This window comes from Orycteropus afer, unplaced genomic scaffold, assembly GCF_000298275.1.
Source record: "Orycteropus afer afer isolate SDZICR_OR568_19922 unplaced genomic scaffold, OryAfe1.0 scaffold00037, whole genome shotgun sequence".
NCBI lineage: Eukaryota > Metazoa > Chordata > Mammalia > Tubulidentata > Orycteropodidae > Orycteropus > Orycteropus afer.
The window spans coordinates 814,907-836,423 of NW_006921624.1; the positions used below are offsets into that span (position 1 = coordinate 814,907).

General features: G+C 39.4%; 1 protein-coding gene across 1 annotated transcript in view; it reads left to right on the plus strand.

Annotated features, from left to right (window-relative positions):
- DENND1A (DENN domain containing 1A) overlaps window positions 1-21,517 on the plus strand; it is a 581,826-nt gene that overhangs the window by 251,830 nt on the left and 308,479 nt on the right. The window contains exon 9 of the mRNA XM_042780373.1: window positions 13,348-13,458. Coding sequence (XP_042636307.1) covers window positions 13,348-13,458 — 111 coding nt within the window. The remainder of the gene's footprint in view (window positions 1-13,347; window positions 13,459-21,517) is intronic.

The following is a 21,517-nucleotide window of genomic DNA, read 5'->3' on the forward strand; positions in this document are numbered from 1 at the left end:
AGCAACGTCGCAGGATATAAGATCAACATCCAAAAATCAGTTGGATTCCTCTACACCAGCAAAGAGATTGCTGAAAAAGAAATAAGAAAATCATTGACATTAACTAACAAATTTAAATTAGTTTCTGTTTCAACTGCAACAATAGCTAAGGTTTGTTGGGTGCTATTGCTTGTTGAGTGATGTCTTCACGTGCTTTACGTTCATTTTCTCATTTATGCCTTTTATCAGGCTTAGGTAGTAACTACTATAATTCTTCTCATTTTATAAGGAAGTAGAGACCTTGAGAGTTTAATTAGCATATTCAGTAAAGTAATGGTGGAATTAGAATTCAAACATTGGTGCATCTGATTCTAGAGATTGAGCTCCAAAATTTAAGCCCATAAATTTATCTTTCGTTTCTCTAAAAATTCCATCAAAATGATGCACAAAATATAAAAATAAGGGGGGAAAAAAAGGTCTCCTAATTGGGAGGGAGAGTTGCTATGAACCAGAAATTTGAGGTATTTCTGAGATGAAGGAGATACTAAGTATCATTGATACTTAGTGTTTAATTAAGTATAGACAATGGAAGAACCCCAGAAGAATGCAGGAAATCCTCAGGGAAGAAGAGTGGCAGGCTTGAACCATGGGCCCATGGCAAAAGGCTAATTGTAGGACTGTCTTCAAATGCAGTGAAACATTGATAAAAATTGATTATGTATTAGATCACCCTGAAAATGTCTAAGAAGAAAAGGGTAAACTCTGACAGGCCATTGTCTTTTATTGTAATATAGTATAATAAATTAGCAAGAAATACATTAATGAAAGTTTAAAAATATTATCTACTTGAAATAGTGGTTGGGTCAAACAGGATAAAAAAACTAAAATAGGTATTACTTAGATACGAATGACAAACAGTGAAAAACTAAAGACTATGGCCAAAACCACCCTTAGGGGAATATTCATAGCTTTGAATGCTTATTATAAAGAAAAAATACGGAAAATAATGAACTTGACTTTCAACTCAAGTAGCTAGAAAAATAATAGCAACAACAGAAAAGCAAAGACTAGAAAAATCACATACAATTTAATTATAAAATTGTTGTATTTGTCAAATCAGTAATTTATGTTCACATTTGAATAAATGTGTTGAGTCAGATAGTTGATGGTAGATAATGAGTTTGTTTCATTTCTTGTACAACTGTTTGCACATAAGCCTTCCTACATTTCATGTCTTCCTCTTGATTTTACTCTCTCATGTTGGTAAAACATTCTTCAATAGTTTCTTGAGAAAGTATGCATTGGAGGCAGCCTTTTTAGACCTTGCATGACTGAAAATGACCTTATTCTATTCTGATACTTAATTGATAGTTTAACTGGGTTTGGAATTCTTGGTTGGAAGCCAACTTTATCTTCACAGTTTTAAAGATACCACTCCATTGATTTCTAGTATTCCTATTGCAACTGAGAAGTCCTGACTGTTCTAATCCCTGATTCTTTTAGGATTCTTTATTTGTCCCTGGTATGCTAAATTAAGAGCCCTGGTGGTGCAGTGGTTAAGCACTTAGCTACAAACTGGAAGGTCAGCGATGTGAACCCACCATCTGCTCCATGGGAGAAAGATGTGGCAGTCTGCTCCCATAAAGATTACAACCTTGGAGACCCTATAGGGCAGTTCTGTTTTGTCTTTCTAGAATCGCTATGAGTCATGATGACTTGAACACAATGGTTTTGGTTTTGGGATTTGACTGCTGAAATTATGCAACGCTGTGCCTTGCTATAGGTCCATTTTCATGTGTTGTCCTGGACACTTGTTGGGCCCATTCAATCTGGAAACTCTTGTCCAGATTTGGAAAATTTTCTCATACTATTTCTCTGAAAAAAAATCTTTGTTTGCTTTCTTTTTCTGGGTCCTCAGTAGTAGGACATTGATCTTCTAATTTTCTTACCTTGTCTCTCCTGTTTTTCATCTTCCTTCTACTATATTTGATTGATATTTCCACTCTTTTTTTGAATTTCTTATTTCTACTTTCATACTATTAGTACTTTTGTTGTTCAGTAAATTTTCCTTTTTTATTGGCATCTTATTCTTGTTTCATAAAGTTCTTGTCAAGCAAAAGTGGCAGAGTTTAGTTGAAATTAAAAGTAAAGTTAAAGAGGTTTTATTGAGAGGGAAGGCAATTTGTAAATTGAGAATCACAAGGTCTCTAGGATTCTGAACTAAGTGATCTGAAGAGAAAGACAGTTCAAGGAGTTTTTATAAGAAAACATAAAGAACTTCAATAAAAATTTAGTGATTGATTGACATTTAGGTAATGGTTACAAAATTAAGTGTGAGGGTACCTTCTTATTGGTAGGAGATTAAATGAAAAAAAAAGTAAAATAGTTTTTTTAAGTTATAAAGTTGTTATTAAATTGGATATATCTGGCCTTGAAACAATCACGAGACTTTCCTTGCATGACTGGAGGGAGAACATGCATAATTCTAAGGTTTAACTTGAGTAAGCAAGATAATTGTTTTGGACTCAATGTCCTGAACAGGGTGTATTTTCAAACAAGCAGAACTCTGAAACAAGCAAAATCATATTCTTTTCTAAAGCTGTTGGTCAAGTAATTTTCTCAGGGTACGGTAGAGAGTTGCAGAAATGATAGATTGCATTCTTGATGCAGAAGTTACTTTTGATTCAAAATGGAGTTTGAACCTCAGACTTGGGCATAGCCACCATCTCACATCAGGAGCCCTAAGTTAATTTTGGGGTGCTCTTACTCAGATGAAACATTTCTTTCATTTTTCTAAGACCATTATTTATAGTCTGAAAACTGTTCTCCCTGCACTGTCTTTTTCTTTGATGTTCCTCTCTTCTGTTTGTTTATTCTGCTCTTTGTCTTTTATGGTAGTCGGCTTTCCTCAAATGGCTGCCCAGTCACATTTAAGAGTGAGGCACTAAAAAGCTGATTGGAAGCCCTGTGTTCATGAATAGGGTGTGCCACCTGGTGGGCTTTACTGAAGATGTTGCATCAGGTGCCTGGCTGTTTTGAGGCTGATGGAAGGTGACTCTCAGTTACTGGCATCAGAATCTTTTCTTTTGAACTCAGGGGTGAATCTTGTAGTCTCTTGCCCAGAGAGTGTAAGTTTTGTTACCATTGTTCTGGAAGCTGAGTGGGATGAGGGTGGATTGAGGGTGTTAGCATTTAGTATGTATACTTTAATTTGGTCCCTCTGGTTTTGATTTAATGGCTTTATCCTCCGTTTTCAGCTATACTTGATGCAAGTGTTTCTGGTTCAGTTCCCCTTGAAAATAAACATTCATTCTTCTGGAGAAGTATGGGAAAGGCAGTTGACTAGCTGGGTGAGCTGGAGGAGGGGAATCTTGGGATTGAACTATTACTCCTATTTTTATTTACTCTTCTTCTAGCCTTCAGAGGTTCTGGGTGTTTCCAGTTTCTGAGCCTTTTAGGAATTCTGTGGTGTGAGTAGGACTTGATGCTTGCTTGTTGCCTTGTCCACCCACCCCAGCCTAAGATTTTGGCCTCCTCGGGATTGGCAAGTGAGTTACCTTTGGTTTCCCAACCTCAGTACTGTGGGGAGTTTGGCGGGATAATTCTTCGCTGTACCAGATTGTCCTGTGTACACTAAAATATTCAGTAGCACCTCTGGCCTCCACCTACTAAATGCCTGTAGCCCATCCCCTGCCCCAGTTGTGACAACCATAATGTCTCTGGACATTGCCAGTGTCCATGGTGGGGGGTGGTGTTGTTATGTGCCGTCGAGTTGGACCCGACTCATAGCGGCCCCTCCTTGGGCTTCCGAGGCAGTATCACCACGGAAGTAGATTGCCCCATCTTCCTTCCGAGGAGTGGCTGGTGGGTTTGAACCGCCAGCCTTCTGGTTAGCGGTCAAATGCCTTAGGCACTAAGCTAGGGGGTAGGGTGGGTAAAAATGGTCTCAGGTTGAGACCACTGCTTGAATTCTCTTTTCAGGGAGGTATGAGGAAAGAGAAAAGATAAATATATATATTTGATTCACTTTATTTTATCAGAAATCCCCCCAATGTTTTAGATGTGATTTCCCTATTAGATATTTAGATTATTTCTGGTTTTTTTTTTTTTTTTCTGTTAAAAATACTGTGATAGTAAAACTTATTGCCTAGTTAAGATTTACCTATTTATTTTAAGGACTAAGAATTCCTTTAGACCTTAAAGCTAAGTTAACTGAAAGTTCTAATAATTTCTAAATTTCCAAAATTGTAATTAAGATTAGAAATAATTTTTTAAAAATTGTCTTCTTGGTAGCCCCTCCTCTAGTTCCTCCCTGCAGTGTGTGCCTCCCCTCTCCTCCACCATTTAAAAAATTTACATTCTCTGATGGTTTTGCCACTAATGAACTAATTCTCTGTGTATGACCCATTGTCCCCCAATCCTCCTTTGCAAACCAATAAAAGTCTGGCCTTGTTTGTCTCTAGGCAGGAATAATAATAACAATCTGCCAGACTCCTTACATACATGATTCCATTTTAATCCCTGTAGCTACTCTATGAGAGGTAGATGTGAGCCTGTTTTCCATGTAAGGAACAGACAGACCTGAGATTGCTAGTCCAAGGTCTGCTCATAAGTGGGGTGTAACAGCCTCCCTTTGTAAGGAACCACGGTGTTTTGTTTCTACAGTAAATACCCTTCTGCCTCTCTAGAGTTGACTTTTTATATTCATGAGGAGAAAAATATGTTTTTCTATCTGAAGTATGAAATGAAGCAGGAAAACCTTTTCCTCTAAGGAGAATTTGAACTTTTGTAGGACCAATTTGTGTGATTTTTGACATAGAATCACTGTTGAGCTCTAAACATGTTGAAATTTGCATTTTAGTCTCTTGGTGACTTTTCAAGGATTAATTTAAAATGACTGAATTGCTGCATTGCAAATTGAAACAAGCAATAACCATGGGATTGTTAATATGGTATAGTTCGCTGTAGTTGAAAGAACATGCATTTTGGAGACAGCCAGACTCTGGACTCCACCACTCTGGGACCTTGGCCATTCTCTGAGCCTCTGTGATCTTAACTAATAAAGAAAAAATGTGAGGAACAAACCAAGTATAAAATGTAGACACTGCTTAACTGAGCCTTATCTTTGCCTTCTTCCCTCGGCTTTCCTAGAATTCTCGTCCTCCCTCTCGGGGCCTGAATTGTGGCTAAGGTTGGAGAACATGACTCCCTAGAGCTTGTGTTTTCAAATTGTTGCTGACTTTCTTGGTTGTGAAGATCAATACCTTTCCTCTCCTGGGGTGTGTATTTGACCGCAAAAATCTCTTAGCAGATCCTGTTGACATCAGCATATCTAAAGGCTGGGTCTGGTTTGGGAACGCAGTCCACGGCTCTGTTGTCTGTAACTGAGGAGGTGTTCTGTAGACATTTATTACTGATCTCCTCTAAAGAACATACTGAACTTGAGAGAAGAGCTGGATGTGGAACTTAATTCTGTCACCAGATAATCATGTTCTTATGGACAACTTCAGAGAAGAGATAATAGAAGAAAGAAAGAAAAGAGCTGGTATTTATTGAAAATCCACTGTTATGCTACAAGAATCTTATGGTATGGCTGTTACCAGCCTTGTTCTGATGAAGAAATGAAGCCCAGAGAGGTCAAGTAACTTGCCCCTGGTCACACAAGCAGGAAATGCTAAAACCAGGTTTCAAACCCAGGTCAGTCTGATTTCAGCATTTAGATGGTGCTGAGTCCTGGACCTATTACTCCATAGCTCACTTGATGTTGTTGTTATGTGCTGTTGATAGCTCACTAGTCCCCTCAAAAAATTGCTCCCCATAAGTGTAAATCATACAAGCCATTTCTCCTTCCATAAGGACAGAGATCAGTAATTTTTTTGTAATCACTACATCTCTGTGTACTTAGCACTGTGCCTAAAATGTAGTAGATGCTCAATATATATTATGGAATGAATGATGGATGAATGAATTAGCAGGGCACACCCGCCCAGGAGAAGAAGGAAAAATAGCAGTTTCTTTCACTTTGCTTTTGGGTCAATGTGTTTTCAAGACATTAATGAAAAACAAATGTAGAAAATTAATTCTTTCCACTTTCAGGTCTCTATTGAAGTTAATTCTCATTATTTCCACAAGGCTTTTTTTTTGTAAAATTATTTTCTTCCTTTCACTGAAAAACTATCACTATGTAAATTGCTCATCAGGGTTTTCTCTGTCTATCAAGATAACATGTGTAGGAGTTAATTTTATACAGACAATAATTAAATGAGCATAAATCTCTATAAGTTTTAAACAGTTGACCTGCATTTAAAAAGTCACAGATCATGAACAGATATGTAATAATAATTACATTGTAAACTGGTAGTATAAAGAATTTTTTTTTTTTTAGTGGTCAGGCTTTTGAAGTTTACTTTTGATTAATGGATAATAATAGAGAACTTCATTTGGAATATTAAACAAACCTGTCTTAATTATCAGAGCAGTGTCATACCAAGTGGTTAATGATGCAAGGAAAGCATTTAGAATGGACAGTTACATATAACATTGCCCAGGTTCCACTCTGTCAAAAGATGCTCCATGATATAGAGAAGATTTATGAACTCATAGTGGCTTTGAAAAATAAACAAGTGGAGCTGGTAGTAGAGGATCTATTATCAGGTACTGAGATTATAGAGAATTCCATTGTTGCTCTTAAGTGTTGTCAGATAATTGTTTATTGTAATGGTTTTTCCATTCACAGAGAGGGATAAAAGTTCACTGCTGGGTAAACTCTGTTTGCTTTCTTGTAATAATACTTTTCTGGTTTGATTGCTTATTTGAGGTTATGGGATTCTTTCTCAGACAGATTGTTCCATGAATCCAAATTTGTAATCTCTTTTAAGAATCCCACACAAATAAGGTAACCCAAATTATTCTTGGAAAAAAAAAATCAGTTGAGGCTTTTAGAGTCCCATTATAGTTAAAATAATTGGAACAGGAATCATTCCAGATATCAAGATCCATTGACAAAACCTAGCCTCTTCCCACTGGAAGCCTCCTCCAGACTCAGTACAGTAAATCGTTATCATCAGTGTGGGGTATGAAGCTGAAAGTCACAAAGACTTATACAATGACAGACAGTGGGGCGGACTGGCATCTGTTTCAAAGGCTCCAAGGAGTACCCAGCTTAGAGTTGGTTCTTTGGTTTGGGGATTATCTCATTTCCCTAAGGTATTGAACCTAACACGCTTTCTCTCTAAGCCCCACTATATCCCTTCCCACCCCCAGCCCATTCCAACCCCCCATCACTACCCCCACCTGCTTCCTAACCTCAGGCTTGGATCACTTTGAGCCTGAATTCCCCAGGCACCTGGGTTGGTGGAGGAACCAGTAGGGACAGCCAGGAGGGAGCAACCATTATGGGGCTTCTCCTAGGGGACTGAGGTTTTGCCAAGTGTCATTCCCTCCCTCTTCATCTGGATTTTAGAACCACAGAAGCTTAGATCTGGAAGGAACCTTTATCATCATTTCTTTGTGGAGATGAGAAATTGAAGCCTAGAGAGAGTCTAAAGGGTTTATGTTTTCAAATTCAACTTCCAGTCTGCTCTGTCCCTATTGACCAGAGACTTTCCTTGGTTTTGAGCTCTTTCTGGGTAGGTCGTTGTCAGCCCGTATACCTGCTATCCGGCTCTAAAGAAACCAAAAACCAAATGCACTGCCGTGGAGTCGGATCTGTCCCATAGCAACCCCTCCTTGGGTTTCCAAGGTGGTATCACTATGGAAGTAGATTGCCCAGTCGTCTGAGGAGTGGCTGGTGGGTTTGAACCACCAGCCTTCTGGTTAGCAGTCAGATGCCTTAGGCACTATGCCACCAGAGCTCCTAAGAGTGGCCCGTAATAAATACTAGGTATATAGGTATGTGTTCATGCAGATAAAATTGTATTTAGTGCTTAAATTCCATGAGTCGAAAAGGAGTAACCTTAATCCTGAAAATATACTGGCATTAAGAAAACTAAGACCCTTTGAGCATGGACACTGGGAGATAGTGCCTCTAAGCAAGGTTTTTCCACGTAGCAGAGTAATAGGGAAAGAAGGGCAGGGGGGCTTGGCTGTGGAACCATTATAATCCACTAGGCCTAGGAGGCCAGTGATACCATGTTTGATAGGAATGATGATTCTTTAATAGGATGGTTTATCCTTTATTATATGAATGTACTCTACCTTCAGAAAATTATTTGAGCAAGTGGATAAGTATGGAGCACAGTAAAGTAACCTGAAAGTCTGGGAGTCATCAAGATTCTTCTTCCCTTACTCCCCAGGTCTCACTCATTGTCAAGTCCTGTTGTTCCACTTTGCAGATAACCTCTCATGTCTATCTCCAAAGCTTTCGCCTGAGTAGTTTGCTTGTTTTAATAATTTCTTTTCTGCAATATGGCAGTAGCCCTTTAACTGATTGCCCTGCCTCTTGTTTGCCCTCTCTTATGCATCCTCCACATGGCCTCTAGAATGATCTTTCTGAAACACAAATGACCATGTCAAATCCTTCGGCAGCTCTCTGTTACCTGTGGAGTAACGTCTAGGTTCCCATGGGATCTGAACGAAGCTCCCTTGTCCTACCTGTCCCCCACCCTGCACCCTATCCTTCACTATATTGACCTGCATGTAATTCCTCTTACCTCTCTGCCTTTGCCCCTGCTGGAATACTCTTTTCCTCTGCCAACTGAGTGAACCCCTAATGTGGAGGCTCAAACAAAATGTCAAGTCTTCCCCAGCCCCTCTTCCTTTCTCAGCCAGCCCTGGAGTTTATGTAGCCTTGACCACTGTCCTTTGCACACTGAGTTTCTGTGTCTAATATAACCACCCTCCACCCCTTAGAAAATGGATGTCATGTCTTGTTTATCTCTGTAGTCCCAGCTCCTCAGATGGTACTAGGCACATCGTAAGAGTTAAATACATGTTTTTTGATTGCCTGGTTATAGGAGACAGAAATAGGATGCTGAGAACTTAGTTTCACTGAAAGTGCTGTAAGAGAGGGCATTAAGACATACCTATGTCTTTTATAAATACAAGCTCATAATATGTTCTGGCTACAATCTTGTCCTTGGACAAATGGCATGGAAGCTTTCTTTTCTCTTTATCCCCAACTCCCTACACTCTGATTTTACCCATCTAAGAAACACGATTGACCTGCTTCTATGCACAGTCCCCCATAGTCACCCAATGAGCAAACCACCTAGATACATATCCTTTTAATAAATGCAGCCACAGAGGTCTTAAAAAGGTACCCACGCAGCTAATTTACCTACCTCTGTGCAGTCTCCAACATCAATACCAATACTTGGTGGGCCCTTCACTATTAATAAGTAATTGCTTACTTCATCGAACTCAGACTCAAGTTTTCTGAAGTTAAGTGCTATATCCTTCCTAACATACTATATTCTCTCTTTTTTACACTGGTACATTTCTTATTACATCACACTACTCACATTCAGGCTAAGGATAAGACATCATCAACCACTTGCTTCCTTCACAGACTGACTCATTCTTTCATCAAACTACTAGGTGATAGGATACTTTTTTTTTTTTTTTTAACCCAAAGTAATCTCAGTCTAGTGGCAAAAGCATAGTTAAAGCTGAGTAGTCATAAGATAAACACAAATTGGTGTGGAAGCACAAAGGAGTTTGGGGAAGCCTTCCAAGGAGGAGGTGACATTTGAGCTGAGTCTTGAAAAGTAAAGGAATATTCTCAAGTAAGAGAAGAGCATTCTAGCCAGAGGAAGTAGCAGAGGTAAGGGCCTAGGGATGTGAAAAGGCATGGCAGGTGTGAGAAATTGAGGACTGGCTGTGACTAAGCTACTGGCTGCTTAAAGTTGGGGGAGGGGGTGCAATCCCTCCAGGAAGCTTTCTTCTGAGTTCAGTTCAATGGGAGCTGTATTTGCTCCCTACAGCTGCTCCCAAGGCCCCTCTCTACCCTACTGGTGCTCCCACGGCTGAGTGAGGTTCCCAGGGTTGTCACCACTCCACCTACTCCCACCCACTCAGGCTGGTGGCATCCCAGAAGGAAAGAGGCAGGGGAGGAAGCAGATAAGAAAGACAGCTTCTGTTTAGACACAAATATCTTGGTAATCAGCACAGATGGGATGAGAAATACCAAAAAAAGTACATGACAGTTTAGAGAGAATTTGGCTAAATGTTACATATTTTTAACATACCTGTGTGGAACTTTTGGAACAAGCACCTTGAGTCCCCCAAGTCTGATTGGAGATGGGGGCTCTACCTTCACCAAATGGTGTTTTTGTTTCAGAGATGTTCCTTTACCCCTCCCTGAAAGTATCCTTGTGATTTTTCTTTTTTCTCCCACCAAAATAAGGCGCAGGATTTGTCTCTGACGCTGTGTCTCCCTATTTGGACGGCAAGCTGTGTAACATATTTCTACCCAGCGTGAAGCTTCTTGGCAGACTCTGGAGGCCACGCTTTGGTGGCTTCAAAGTTATCTTTGGATCTGTCAAAAGTGCTAATGGGCTTTCTGTCCTTCTTTAAGCTCCTCATTTCTATTTTCTTTTTACTTCCATCCTCTCCTAAAAGAAAAATTCATATAATTCATCAGCAGTTCAGCTTTTACTAAAATGCTCAGCTGAGGCCTCCTATTTTTGTTTGCAAGAAGAGCTGTGCCATGTCACTGTCTTCAGAGCAAACCCCGCCCTGACATCATTAGCTCAGCACTCCTCAGTCCATCCAGCAAGAGATGCATTTGTTGAATAATTCAGGCTGGCGTTCATTTCTTGTTTTGTTTTGCTTTGTCTTTCATCAAGTTTATTAGGAGGCAAGTTGGTGTGGTGCGGTGGTTAGAGGAGACACAGAAGACTTGGTTTTGAAACGTGACTCTGCCCTTCCTAGCTAGGTGACTTTTGGTAGACTGCTTAACCTTCCTGAGCCTCAGTTTTCTTATCTATGAAATGGAAATGATAATGCCTGTCTCACAGGGCAGTTGGGAAGGTTAGAGATAACACAGGTACAGTATTGCCTGGCACATAAACCAAAACCAAAACCAAACTCATTGCCGTCAAATTGATTGCAACTCACAGCAACTCCTCCTTGGGTTTTCTAAGTCAGTATCTCTACAGAAGTAGATTGCCCAACCTTCCTTCCAAGGAGTGGCTGGTGGGTTTGAACCTCTAGCCTTCTGGTTAGCAGTCAAATGCCTTAGGCACTATGCCACCAGAGCTCCCGGCACATAAGTATTACTCAGTAGTTATGGGATATTGGTGTTGTTATGTGCCGTCGAGTCAGACCTGACTCATAGCGACCCCTCCTTGGGTTTCTGAGGCAGCATCACTACGGAAGTAGATTGCCCCATCTTCCTTCCGAGGAGTGGCCAGTGGGTTTGAACCGATAGCTATAATTTTTTTAAATTGTGATTTGAGTGAAAGTTTACAAAGCAAATTGGTTTTCCAGTTGACAATTCATATACATTTTATTTTGGGATATTGATTGTAATCCCCATAATGTAACAGCACTCTTCCCACTTCCTCCCTGTGTTTATCATTTCCCTTTGTCTTTCTTTCCAACCCTTCCTACTTTCTGAGCTTTTGATCTCATATGGTTGATTGTTCTAATAAGTGCATGCCTCCCTGCTATTACTGTTAAACTTACAGGCCTGTCATTTGACTGAAAGTTGAGCCATGATTTTTATTGGAATTTTTTTCTCTCTAAACAATTTAGGCATACTTTGATCCTGCTTTCTTCCTACGCTATACTTTCTTTTTCCAAATACAATTTTTACCTGACATTTTTGAGTGGTATAAAGAAAAGGTTTAGAGACAGATCTATCCAGGTCTGAGTCATGATTTAATCACTTACTATGTGGTCTTGGCCAAATTACTTTATTCCTCAGTGCCTCTGTTTTCTCATCTTGTATATAAACTGGCCTCACAAAAATAAAACAACAACAACAAAAAAAAACCCTGCCATTGAGAATTCCTAGTTTAAGTTGTGGTTTCAAGATTGAGTGAAATAATATATGTAAAGCTTTGTACATTGTAGATGTTTAAAAATATTTAAGAGGGACAGTGGAGTGTAGGAAAAGTCTATGAGCTATAATATGGTCAGATCTGAGGCCAAATTCTGCCCTCACTAATTACTGAACCTCTACAAAAACTAATTTCTTTGGATTTTTGTGAAAATTACACAAGATTACACATACAGTGACTGGCACTTGTTGGGCAATCAGTATATGGAAGTATTAGTTCACTCGTTCTTTATTTATGAAGGTTGATGGTTAACCTGGTACCTACAGTAAAACAATAATGAATCATAAGCTAAATCCCTATTCTTATTCCCAACCCATGTTATTGAAAAGCACTTTGTGCTATTTTGCATATAAAACCCACCTGGTTTACTTGAATTTGTGCGTTATGGATCTTTAATCATTATAAACTGCAACCCCTGGTAATAGCATTCCTTCCCTCCCCAACCTCCTTCATTTTCAGAGAATTGTATTGTGTGACATTGAAAACCTATAACATTGAAGAAATTAGCATATTCATGTGTACTATTAAAGTCAGGTGGGTATAGAAAGAGATGCAGAAATGAAACACATTACTTTTTTTTCTTTTTTCTGAATCTGAAGAGTACCAATCTGTAGTACTAATTGAAAGACTGAAGCCCAGGCTAGAGAGAAAAGCTAGTTAAAACACTGCTTTGTCACAACTTGCTGCTACTTGTCTTTTTCTTCTTCTTCTTCTTTTTTTTTTTTTTTTGCCATTTGAATGAAATACCTGGAAATTATAAATCTTTGAAACTGCTTTAATTCTGGCTAAGCTGGTTTAGAGCATGTAAATTGGCAAGAGAGGCACATAGGTGGCTTTCATGGTGGGGACTGTTGGACAGAAGTAGGCTCAGTGCCAGAAACATTTTGGTGCTTGGGTCCTTTCTTTTGCTTAGATGTACAGCACAGTGCATTGGGAAGGTTCTGGGATCTGGAGTCAGAAAATCTGAGCCACAGTCCTGGCTTCATCCTTTATGAGAATGTTTGATCTTGGCAAATCCCTCAGAGCGTTCATTTCCTCATTTGTAAGACTGCAGAATTCCTGTCCTGCTTACCTTATAGAACTGATAGAGGAGTGGATGCTGTGCTCTAAATGACCTCTTGCTATGAACTGTAATCAGCACCCAAAGATATAATTGCCCAGACTGCTTCATCTGAAAGGTGTCTTCCAACTTTACGTTTCATGGTTTTACACATGAGTGATTCTTGGTATCTCATGTAGAAAGAATAGGATAGGGAAAGAAGAAAGTATTCTTTCTGATTATTTTCTGTTTCTTGTGCTTTTATTAGATACTTGTTTGTAATAAGAACAAAAACAATAAGCCTTCCCTTCTTCTTCCTCCTAGAGAAATCTGACAGAATATTTTGTGGCTGTGGATGTAAACAACATGTTACATCTGTACGCCAGCATGCTCTACGAACGCCGGATACTCATCACTTGCAGCAAACTCAGCACTGTGAGTAGACAGTCTTTGAGCTGGGCTTTTCGTTGGTTTTGTTTTAATTGAAAGATGTATGGGCAAATTGAAGAGATTTTTAGAAAAAACAGCCACAGTTCCTTCATATATACTAAAACCAAATCTGTTGCTGTCAAGTCAATTCCAATCGTAGCAACCCTATAGGACAGAGTAGAACTGCCCCATAAGGTTTCCAAGGCTGTGATCTTTATGGAAGAAGACTGCCTTGTCTTTTTCCTGCAGAGTGGCTGGTGGGTTCAAACCACCAACCTTTCAGTTAGCAGTTGAGGGCTTCAACCACTGGGCTTCCAGGGCTGCTTTCCCTCATATATAACATGGCATCTTCACTAATTATTCATGTTCCTTTGCAATACCAATTCACATTTTATTCTTACAGTCTAACAATCATTTTTAAATCATTCAATTTATCGTATATTAAAACATTTTACATATTTCCACGTAAACTTCCATTATTGTCACTTTAAAATGTTTATATCCTGTTCCATTATACTAATGTTATTTAGTGCTATTATAGCACAAAGTACCAGAAGTGGAATTTATTGTCTCCCAGTTTGGAGGCTAGATCAAGGCATTGGCTCTAGAGAAGCGTCCTTCCTTGTTAATAGCCCCAGGAGTCCCTTGGCATCTATCTTTCCCCTGTGTGTCTCTATGGCTGTTCTTTTTATAACTCATAAATTATTAGGTTTAGGACCCTCCCTGCACTGGCATGACCTCATTAATATAACAAAAGAAAAACCTATTTCCAAACAGGGTCACATTTATAGGTACAGGGGTTAGGACTTCAACACATGTTTTGTGGAGATGCAATTCAGTCTATAACAATCATCATTTACTAAATCTCTTTTCTCCTGATGACCATTTGTGTTGTTCCTGGTTTATTCTTTCAACAGTAAATACTGCAGTGAACATCTTTTAGCTTCTTTTGACTGATGTAGTTCATATTCCAAGGAAAGGAACCATTAGGTCCAAGGGCTTGATGAGCCCTGTGACTTATGTTCTGCCAGATTGTTTCCCAAACAGGCTGTGCTTGTTGACAGTGAATGCTGCCAGCTGTGTGTGACTGTATCATTTTCAGTGTACCTTTGCCAGAATAGTGTGTGCGCTTATGCACACGTGTTTTAAGTTTTGACTAATAAAATAGGTACAAAGTGGTATTTCAGGTTTGCTTACGTTTGAATTTCTTTGATTAGAGGTAACTGAATATTTTTAAAAAAGCTCTGGTGGTGTACTGGTTAAAGCATTTGACTGCTGATTAAAAGGTTGATGGTTTAAACTTGCTCCATAGGAGAAAGATGAGGCAGTCTTCTTCCATAAAGATTTACAGCCTTGGAAACCCAGTGGGGCAGTTCTGTTCTGTCCTGTAAGGTCACTGTTCTGGTTACCTAGTGCCACTCTGACAAGAAATACACCACAAATGGGATGGTCTTAACAAACAGGGGTTTATTCTTACAATTTGGAGGCTTTAAGTCCACGTTCAAAGTGCCAGGCTCTTGGGGCTGGGTGAAAGCCCCTCAACCTTGGGGTCCAGCTCTGCTTCCTGCTCCCAGCCCATTGGAGCTAGAGGCGTTTCTTTACTCAGCTGCTGGCTGCTGAGGCTGAGAAGCCCCAAGGTTGACAAGTAAGAAGGCACAGTCCTGATGTTACCAATCCGCATGGCAGGCCATTAATTTAAGTCCACTGTAAGTCCCAAGGTCGACAGAGCATGGCAGGCTGCTGAGCAATGACACAGCTACATGCAGGGTCCAAGCATGCCATATGTTAGAGACCATTCCCAAAGCTTCTCCTTATATACAGGAAGCAGACCACATACCCAAAGGCAGCTACTCAGCTACTCCCAGTAGATTCCACTATGGAGCTGATTACCAGTCTCCTCATGGGGAATACTACAGCCAGCTGCCCAGCCACTCAACCAGACCTAGCCAAGTTGACATACAAACCGAACTACCATAGTCACTATGAGTAGGAATTGACTCAGTGGCAGTGGCTTTGGTTGTTTTTGGTTTGTGAATATTTAGGAGCCCTAGTGGTGCAGTGGTTAAGACTTTCAGCTGTGAACTAAAAGGCAAGTGGTTTGAACCCACCAACCACTCTGCAGGACAAAGATGTGACAGTCTGCTTCCATAAAGAGTTATAGCCTTTAAAACCCAATGGAGCAGTTCCACTCAGTCACAGCAGAGGATTTTTCAGTTTAGTGAATACATTTGCATAGGCTTATTTCATTCTTGTGTTTTGTTAATCTTTTCCCATTTACCTTATTGAGGTCTTAATGTTTTCCCTATAAATTGGAATGAGTTCTTTATTTTAATAGCTTTCGTGGTACACATAATATAAATGTTTTTCATATTCTTTTTATTTATCTTTTCTTGCTTTATAAAGGAATCTATACAGGCATACCTTGGAGCTATTGTGGGTTTGGTTCCAGACCACCACGATAAAGCAACTCTCCAGTAAAGCGAGTCACTGAATTTTTTGGTTTCCCAGTACATATAAAAGTTATGCTTACACTATACAATAGTCTATTAAGTATGCAGTAGCATGATGAAAAAGTTTGAAATATTGTGAGAATTACCAAAATGTGACACAGAGATGTGAAGTGAGCACATATATTGGAAAAATGGCACCAATATAGACTTGCTCAATCTAGGATTGCCACAAATCTTTAGTTTGTAAAAAAAAAAAAAAAGAAAGAAAAAACCCCCGCAATATCTGCAAAGTGCAATAAAATGAGGTATGACTGGATTTCCCCAATATTGTATTATAAAAATTCTCAAACATCAAGAAGAATTGAAAGTAACTTACAGTGAACATCCATACACTTCCATCTAGATTCTACCATTGACATTTTGTTGTGCTTGCTTTAGCACATATTTGTCCCAGCTGTACTTGCACCGCCCATCATTCATCTTACTTTACAGTGCATTGCAAAGTAAATCACAGACATTAATATAAAACAAAATAGTAACATGTTGCCTTTGAGTTGATTCTGATTCATAGCCACCCTATAGGACAGAGTAGAACTGCCCCAGAGGTTTCCAAGGCTATAAATATTTATAGAAGCATCTCTTTCCTACCAAGCAGCTGGTGGGTTCAAGCCACTGACCTTCTGGTTAGCAGCTGAGCATGTAACCACTATTCCATCAGGACTTCTTGACAGTATAAAACCGAAAAAAACCAAATCCACTGCCATCTAGTCAATTCCGACTCATAGTGACCCTGTTTGGGTTTCCGAGGCGGTAAATCTTTGTGGAAGTAGATTGCCCAGTCTTATTTCCATGAAGTGGCTGATGGGTTTGAATCACCAGCTTTCTGGTTAGCAGTCAAATGCCTTAGGCACTACATCACCAGAGCTCCTCTGACGTCAGTATTTGTTGTTGTTACATGCCGTTGAGTCGGACCTGACTCCTAGCGACCACCCCCCTTGGGTTTCTGAGGGAGTATCACTATGGAAGTAGATTGCCCAACCAGTGTACTTCTCCCTCAATCATTCAGTACACATATCATTAAAATGTTCAATATCTGTTTACTTTTTTTTCCATTAGGAGTAAAATTTACATTCAGAAATTGACTGGGATTGGAATGCCTAGCATTCTCTAAATGGCTGTCAAGAAAAAGAACAAAGATTTAGTAAATGATGACTCTTTGTATGCCCAACACTGAGAGATGTAGAAAGACCTTCATATAGTGGGAGCTTCCCTAATGAAGGCCCTGTGGATAAAATCAGCAGTATGTTTTACCTATAAAGAAAAGGTATCTAATAATAAAAATAGGAGACTATTAGAGTTTTCTTTATGTTTTGTTTTTTTTTTAATCATAGCTTCATTATTATTTCACTGGTTATTGTTTGCTTCTTGTTAAGAACTCACAATTCTTTGTTCACCTACATAGCACATAGTAAGGTGAACAAGCATTGACCCTTGTCCTCACTGAAGGAACAACTTATAATAGACTGCAAAAATGGCAAGGAGGCCACATGTTCTGACCTCCTCTAATCCTACAAGAGGAAGACAGGATTACCAGCAGCAACCCAAGGCCTATTCCTACAAGGCCAGACATGCTGCCTCCCTCCAGCCCTTTCTCCAACCGTTCCTCCCAAAGCACCCACCACCTCTCTCCTGGGTTCGATAATTCGCTGCAGTGGCCACACACAACTCACAGATTACTAGGTTTATTAGGGAAGCACTAGGTTACAATTCAAGTTCAGGAAAAAAAAAAAACGCTCAGTCTCTCTCCCAGCCCACCGTCTCTCAGCCAAGTCTCTCACAGTCTTTCCCAGCAGTGCTGGTCCCTCGGTGTCTCACTCAGTAATGTGTGTCTCTTGAGTCTCTTTCGCAGCAGCGCATGTCTCTTGTAAGCAGCACATCTCTCGCATGAGTGCTTCCTTCCTCAGCCAGCAGTCAGAGAGAGTTCTGCCTCTAGGAGGCCTCCTTTTGAGCCCAGCAGGGTGGTCAAACTAGCCAGTCACAGCATCAGAACTCTAAGCACCTGAGAGAGAGTGGGCATCTCCCAGAACATTGTTTTGTGCCACTCCCAACAGAAATACTCCAGGTGGACACCTTCAGCAATCAGGAGTTCCTCAGTTGCTCATAGCAAATCCCACCTTAGAGTTTACAAAGCTCTGGTAGCATAGTGGATAAGACACTCGCCTGCTAACCAGACGGCTGGCGGTTCAAACCCACCAGCCACTCCTCAGAAGGAAGGTTGGGCAATCCTACTTCCATAGTGATACTGCCTCGGAAACCCAAGGAGGGGTCGCTATGAGTCGGGTTGACTCGACGGCAGGTAACAACAACAACATGGGTAGAAAAGCCACACAAAGCAATTTACTACGCTGCATAGACTTATTGCTTTGTTTTGCATTTTATTTTAATCCATGAGTGTATTTCATAATCTCAGGGCCTGAACACCTGGACTGAGTTTCAGAATTGAGAGTATTGTTAACCAAATTTATCATTGCCTCTCTATGGGGCTGAATGGAATGAGAGTACATTGGAAAGAGTCTAGTCCATAACCAGTTACTGTTGCTTTGGATTATTAAACTGTAGTCAAACAAAAATGAATATTATCTCAGTGTGATCAAATTCTCTGTAATAGAATCATATTATTTTAAAGCCCTTACTATGTGCCAAGCACTGTCTTAAGCACTTTGCATCTGTTAATTCATTTAATCCTCACTATAACAGTTTGTGGTAGACTCTGTTGTTTACCTCCATTTTACAGATAAGGAAGAACATACTTTCTGTGTGATTTTGTTCCAATAAAATGTAGTGGATTAAACACACAAAATCACTTCTGCTCCTTTCCTAAACTAAAAAAGAAAGGATTGAATATATAAATACAAAAACTAGATGCAGCAGAGATTTGAAAATAGTAAGAAAATACTATTGCCAACTTTTTTATCAATATTTGAAAATTATGGTGAAATTGACAGAAAAATTTAATTTACAAAAAGTGACTCAAGAAGGTATTAAAAAGTTCAATAAGATCATTCAATTTTTAGAAAATACACCAGCACAAGTGGCCAATAAATGTATTTAAAAGATGCTCAACTACATTGAGTCAAAGAAAAGCAGATTAAAACATCAGATTTGTAAAAATTAAATGTCAAGACCAAGTGTTGGTAAGGATGTATTGAAGGATTTTATGTATTGCTGTGAAGAGTATGTGGTAGGACACTTTGGAAATCTGCCTGTGTATGCTCGCCACTCAGCAGTCTACTCTGGGGTTGTACACATACCTACACACACCTCTTAGCCATGTATAACCCATTGCCAATGAGTTGATGCTGACTCACAGCGACCCTGTAGTGGGATACGTGTACAAGAATGTCCTTAGCAAGCTTGAAAAAGCCCAAACGACCAGTGAAGAGAACTGATATATTGTGGTATAGTCAGACAGTGGAATATTGTGAAATAGTGTCAGTGAAAATGAGTTCCAGGTGTCAATATGATTGAGTCTTTAATATAAAATGCTGAATGAAAGAAGCAAGTTACATAAGAATATACTGTATTTCATTCTTACAAATTTCAAGTTAGAAAAACTAAGCAGTATATTGTTTAGGGATAGTACAGACTTCAAAGAAAAAAAAAATTACTAACACAAAATGTAGGTAATGATTTCCTTATAGGGAGGGAAAAGAGTGTAATCGGGAAGAGGTAGACAGCAGACTTCAAAAGTATTGTATTTGCACTGTTTTCTCTTAAACTCAGTCAGATAAGCACTTTTTCTGTAAAGGGCCAGATACTAAGTAGGGGTTTGTAGGCCGTTGTCTCTGTTGCAGCTATCCAACTCTGACCTTTAAGTTTACAGTAGGTAAACTGATGGGTGTGACTGTGTCCCAACAAAGCTTTAGTTTGCCTACCTCTAAGTTAGGAGGTGGGTTTTGGAGTCTTAAATTTTTTTTTTCTTTAAAAGGTTACTTATATGATATAGATACTTTTATATGTGTATATGTTCACAATTTTTAGAAAGTTAAAGAAGATACCAAGCCCTTTTATCATGTAATTTTAGAACATCAGGAAGAGAGATATAGTAGTTCTCATACAAAGGCTAAGAATCAAAATTGCATCAGACTTTGCAACAGTAGTTCTAAAAACCAAAAGACAATGAAGCGGTGTCTTAAACTTCTAAGGGTAAATGATTTCTAACCTAGAAGTCTATATTCGTTCAATGGAAGCCCTCAGAAGAGGACATCACAATACCCTACCATATCTATCGATCTTCCACTGGCTCATAGACTCTAATTTTCTCTTGTGGATGAACTGTCTATCCTGTCCAGAGCTAATCACTTTGCTTTTCTGCCTGACATCATTCAATTATTTTGTTCATCTGTTGTTATTGTTGTTATGTGCCGTCGAGTCGGACCCAACTCATAGCGACCCCTCCTTGGGTTTCCGAGGCAGTATCACTACAGAAGTAGGTTGCCCATCCTTCCTTCCAAGGAGTGGCTGGTGGGTTTGACCCACCTGCCTTCTGGTTAGCAGTCAAGTGCCTTAGGCATTATGTTACCAGAGTTCCAATAAGTATTTATTGTGTTACCATTGTGGACACTGGGAACACTGAGAACAAAATAGACAAAAATCCCTTCCTCATGGATCTTGCATTCTAGTAGGAGAAACAATAAGTTAAATTTATAGTATGGTATTAAGGAATAAAATGAAACAGGGAAGCAGGGTAGATGAGAAGTAGTGAGGCAGCTGGGAGTGCAGTTTTAGATAGGATGGCCAAGGAATGCCTTACTGAGAAGGTGACACTTCGGTGCAAATTGCCCCAGCACAGTGCTGTTCTCCTCTACTTATTATTTTTCTTCTCTTCTGGCACATTGCTAGGAGCACTACCAATATGATATTATACCCCTACATTTAATAAATAAATAAAATTTCCTTGACTTACATCCCTCTATCATTCCCATTTCTCTTCTTCCTTTTACCAGAAAATTTTCCAAAACAGTTATTTCTATTTACTGTCTGATTCCTCTCTTCTCACCCTCTCCTCAGTATTCTGCTGTTAGGGTTTAGCCCCCCACCTCTCCACTGAAACAGACTTTGTGCAGTTTCACCAGTGACCTGTCATGTAAAATTAAAATGAAGAGTTAATACACTTACAAAGCTCTTAGAACCAAGGCCTAGCTGTCTGATAATAAATTAATAACTTGTGCAAACTTGAGTTCAAATTTTAGTGTTTGGAATGTGAAGATCAAGAAATAGTTATTTAGAAATAAGGAGGTAAATTCTGGTGAATGTGATTCCCTTGAATCGAGGGACAGGAGAACTAGGGTGTGGATTGCTGCTTTTCAATATAAGACTTTAAGTACTGTTTGTTAGTTTGTAAGCTACAAACATGTATCACTTGGACTTCTAAGAAAACAGTTTTTTAAAAAAACAAATAGTTGATTCTTGTCTGGATCCTGAGTTTTAGTGCTTGATGGTAGACATCTCTTTGGGGGCTCTCTTCTATTTCACATGGGATTGGCATCCTCATCAGTTAATTATGTGCAATTTCTTTGGGAGAAAAGCTAGCTGAGCAGGTGTCAGTTTTAGTC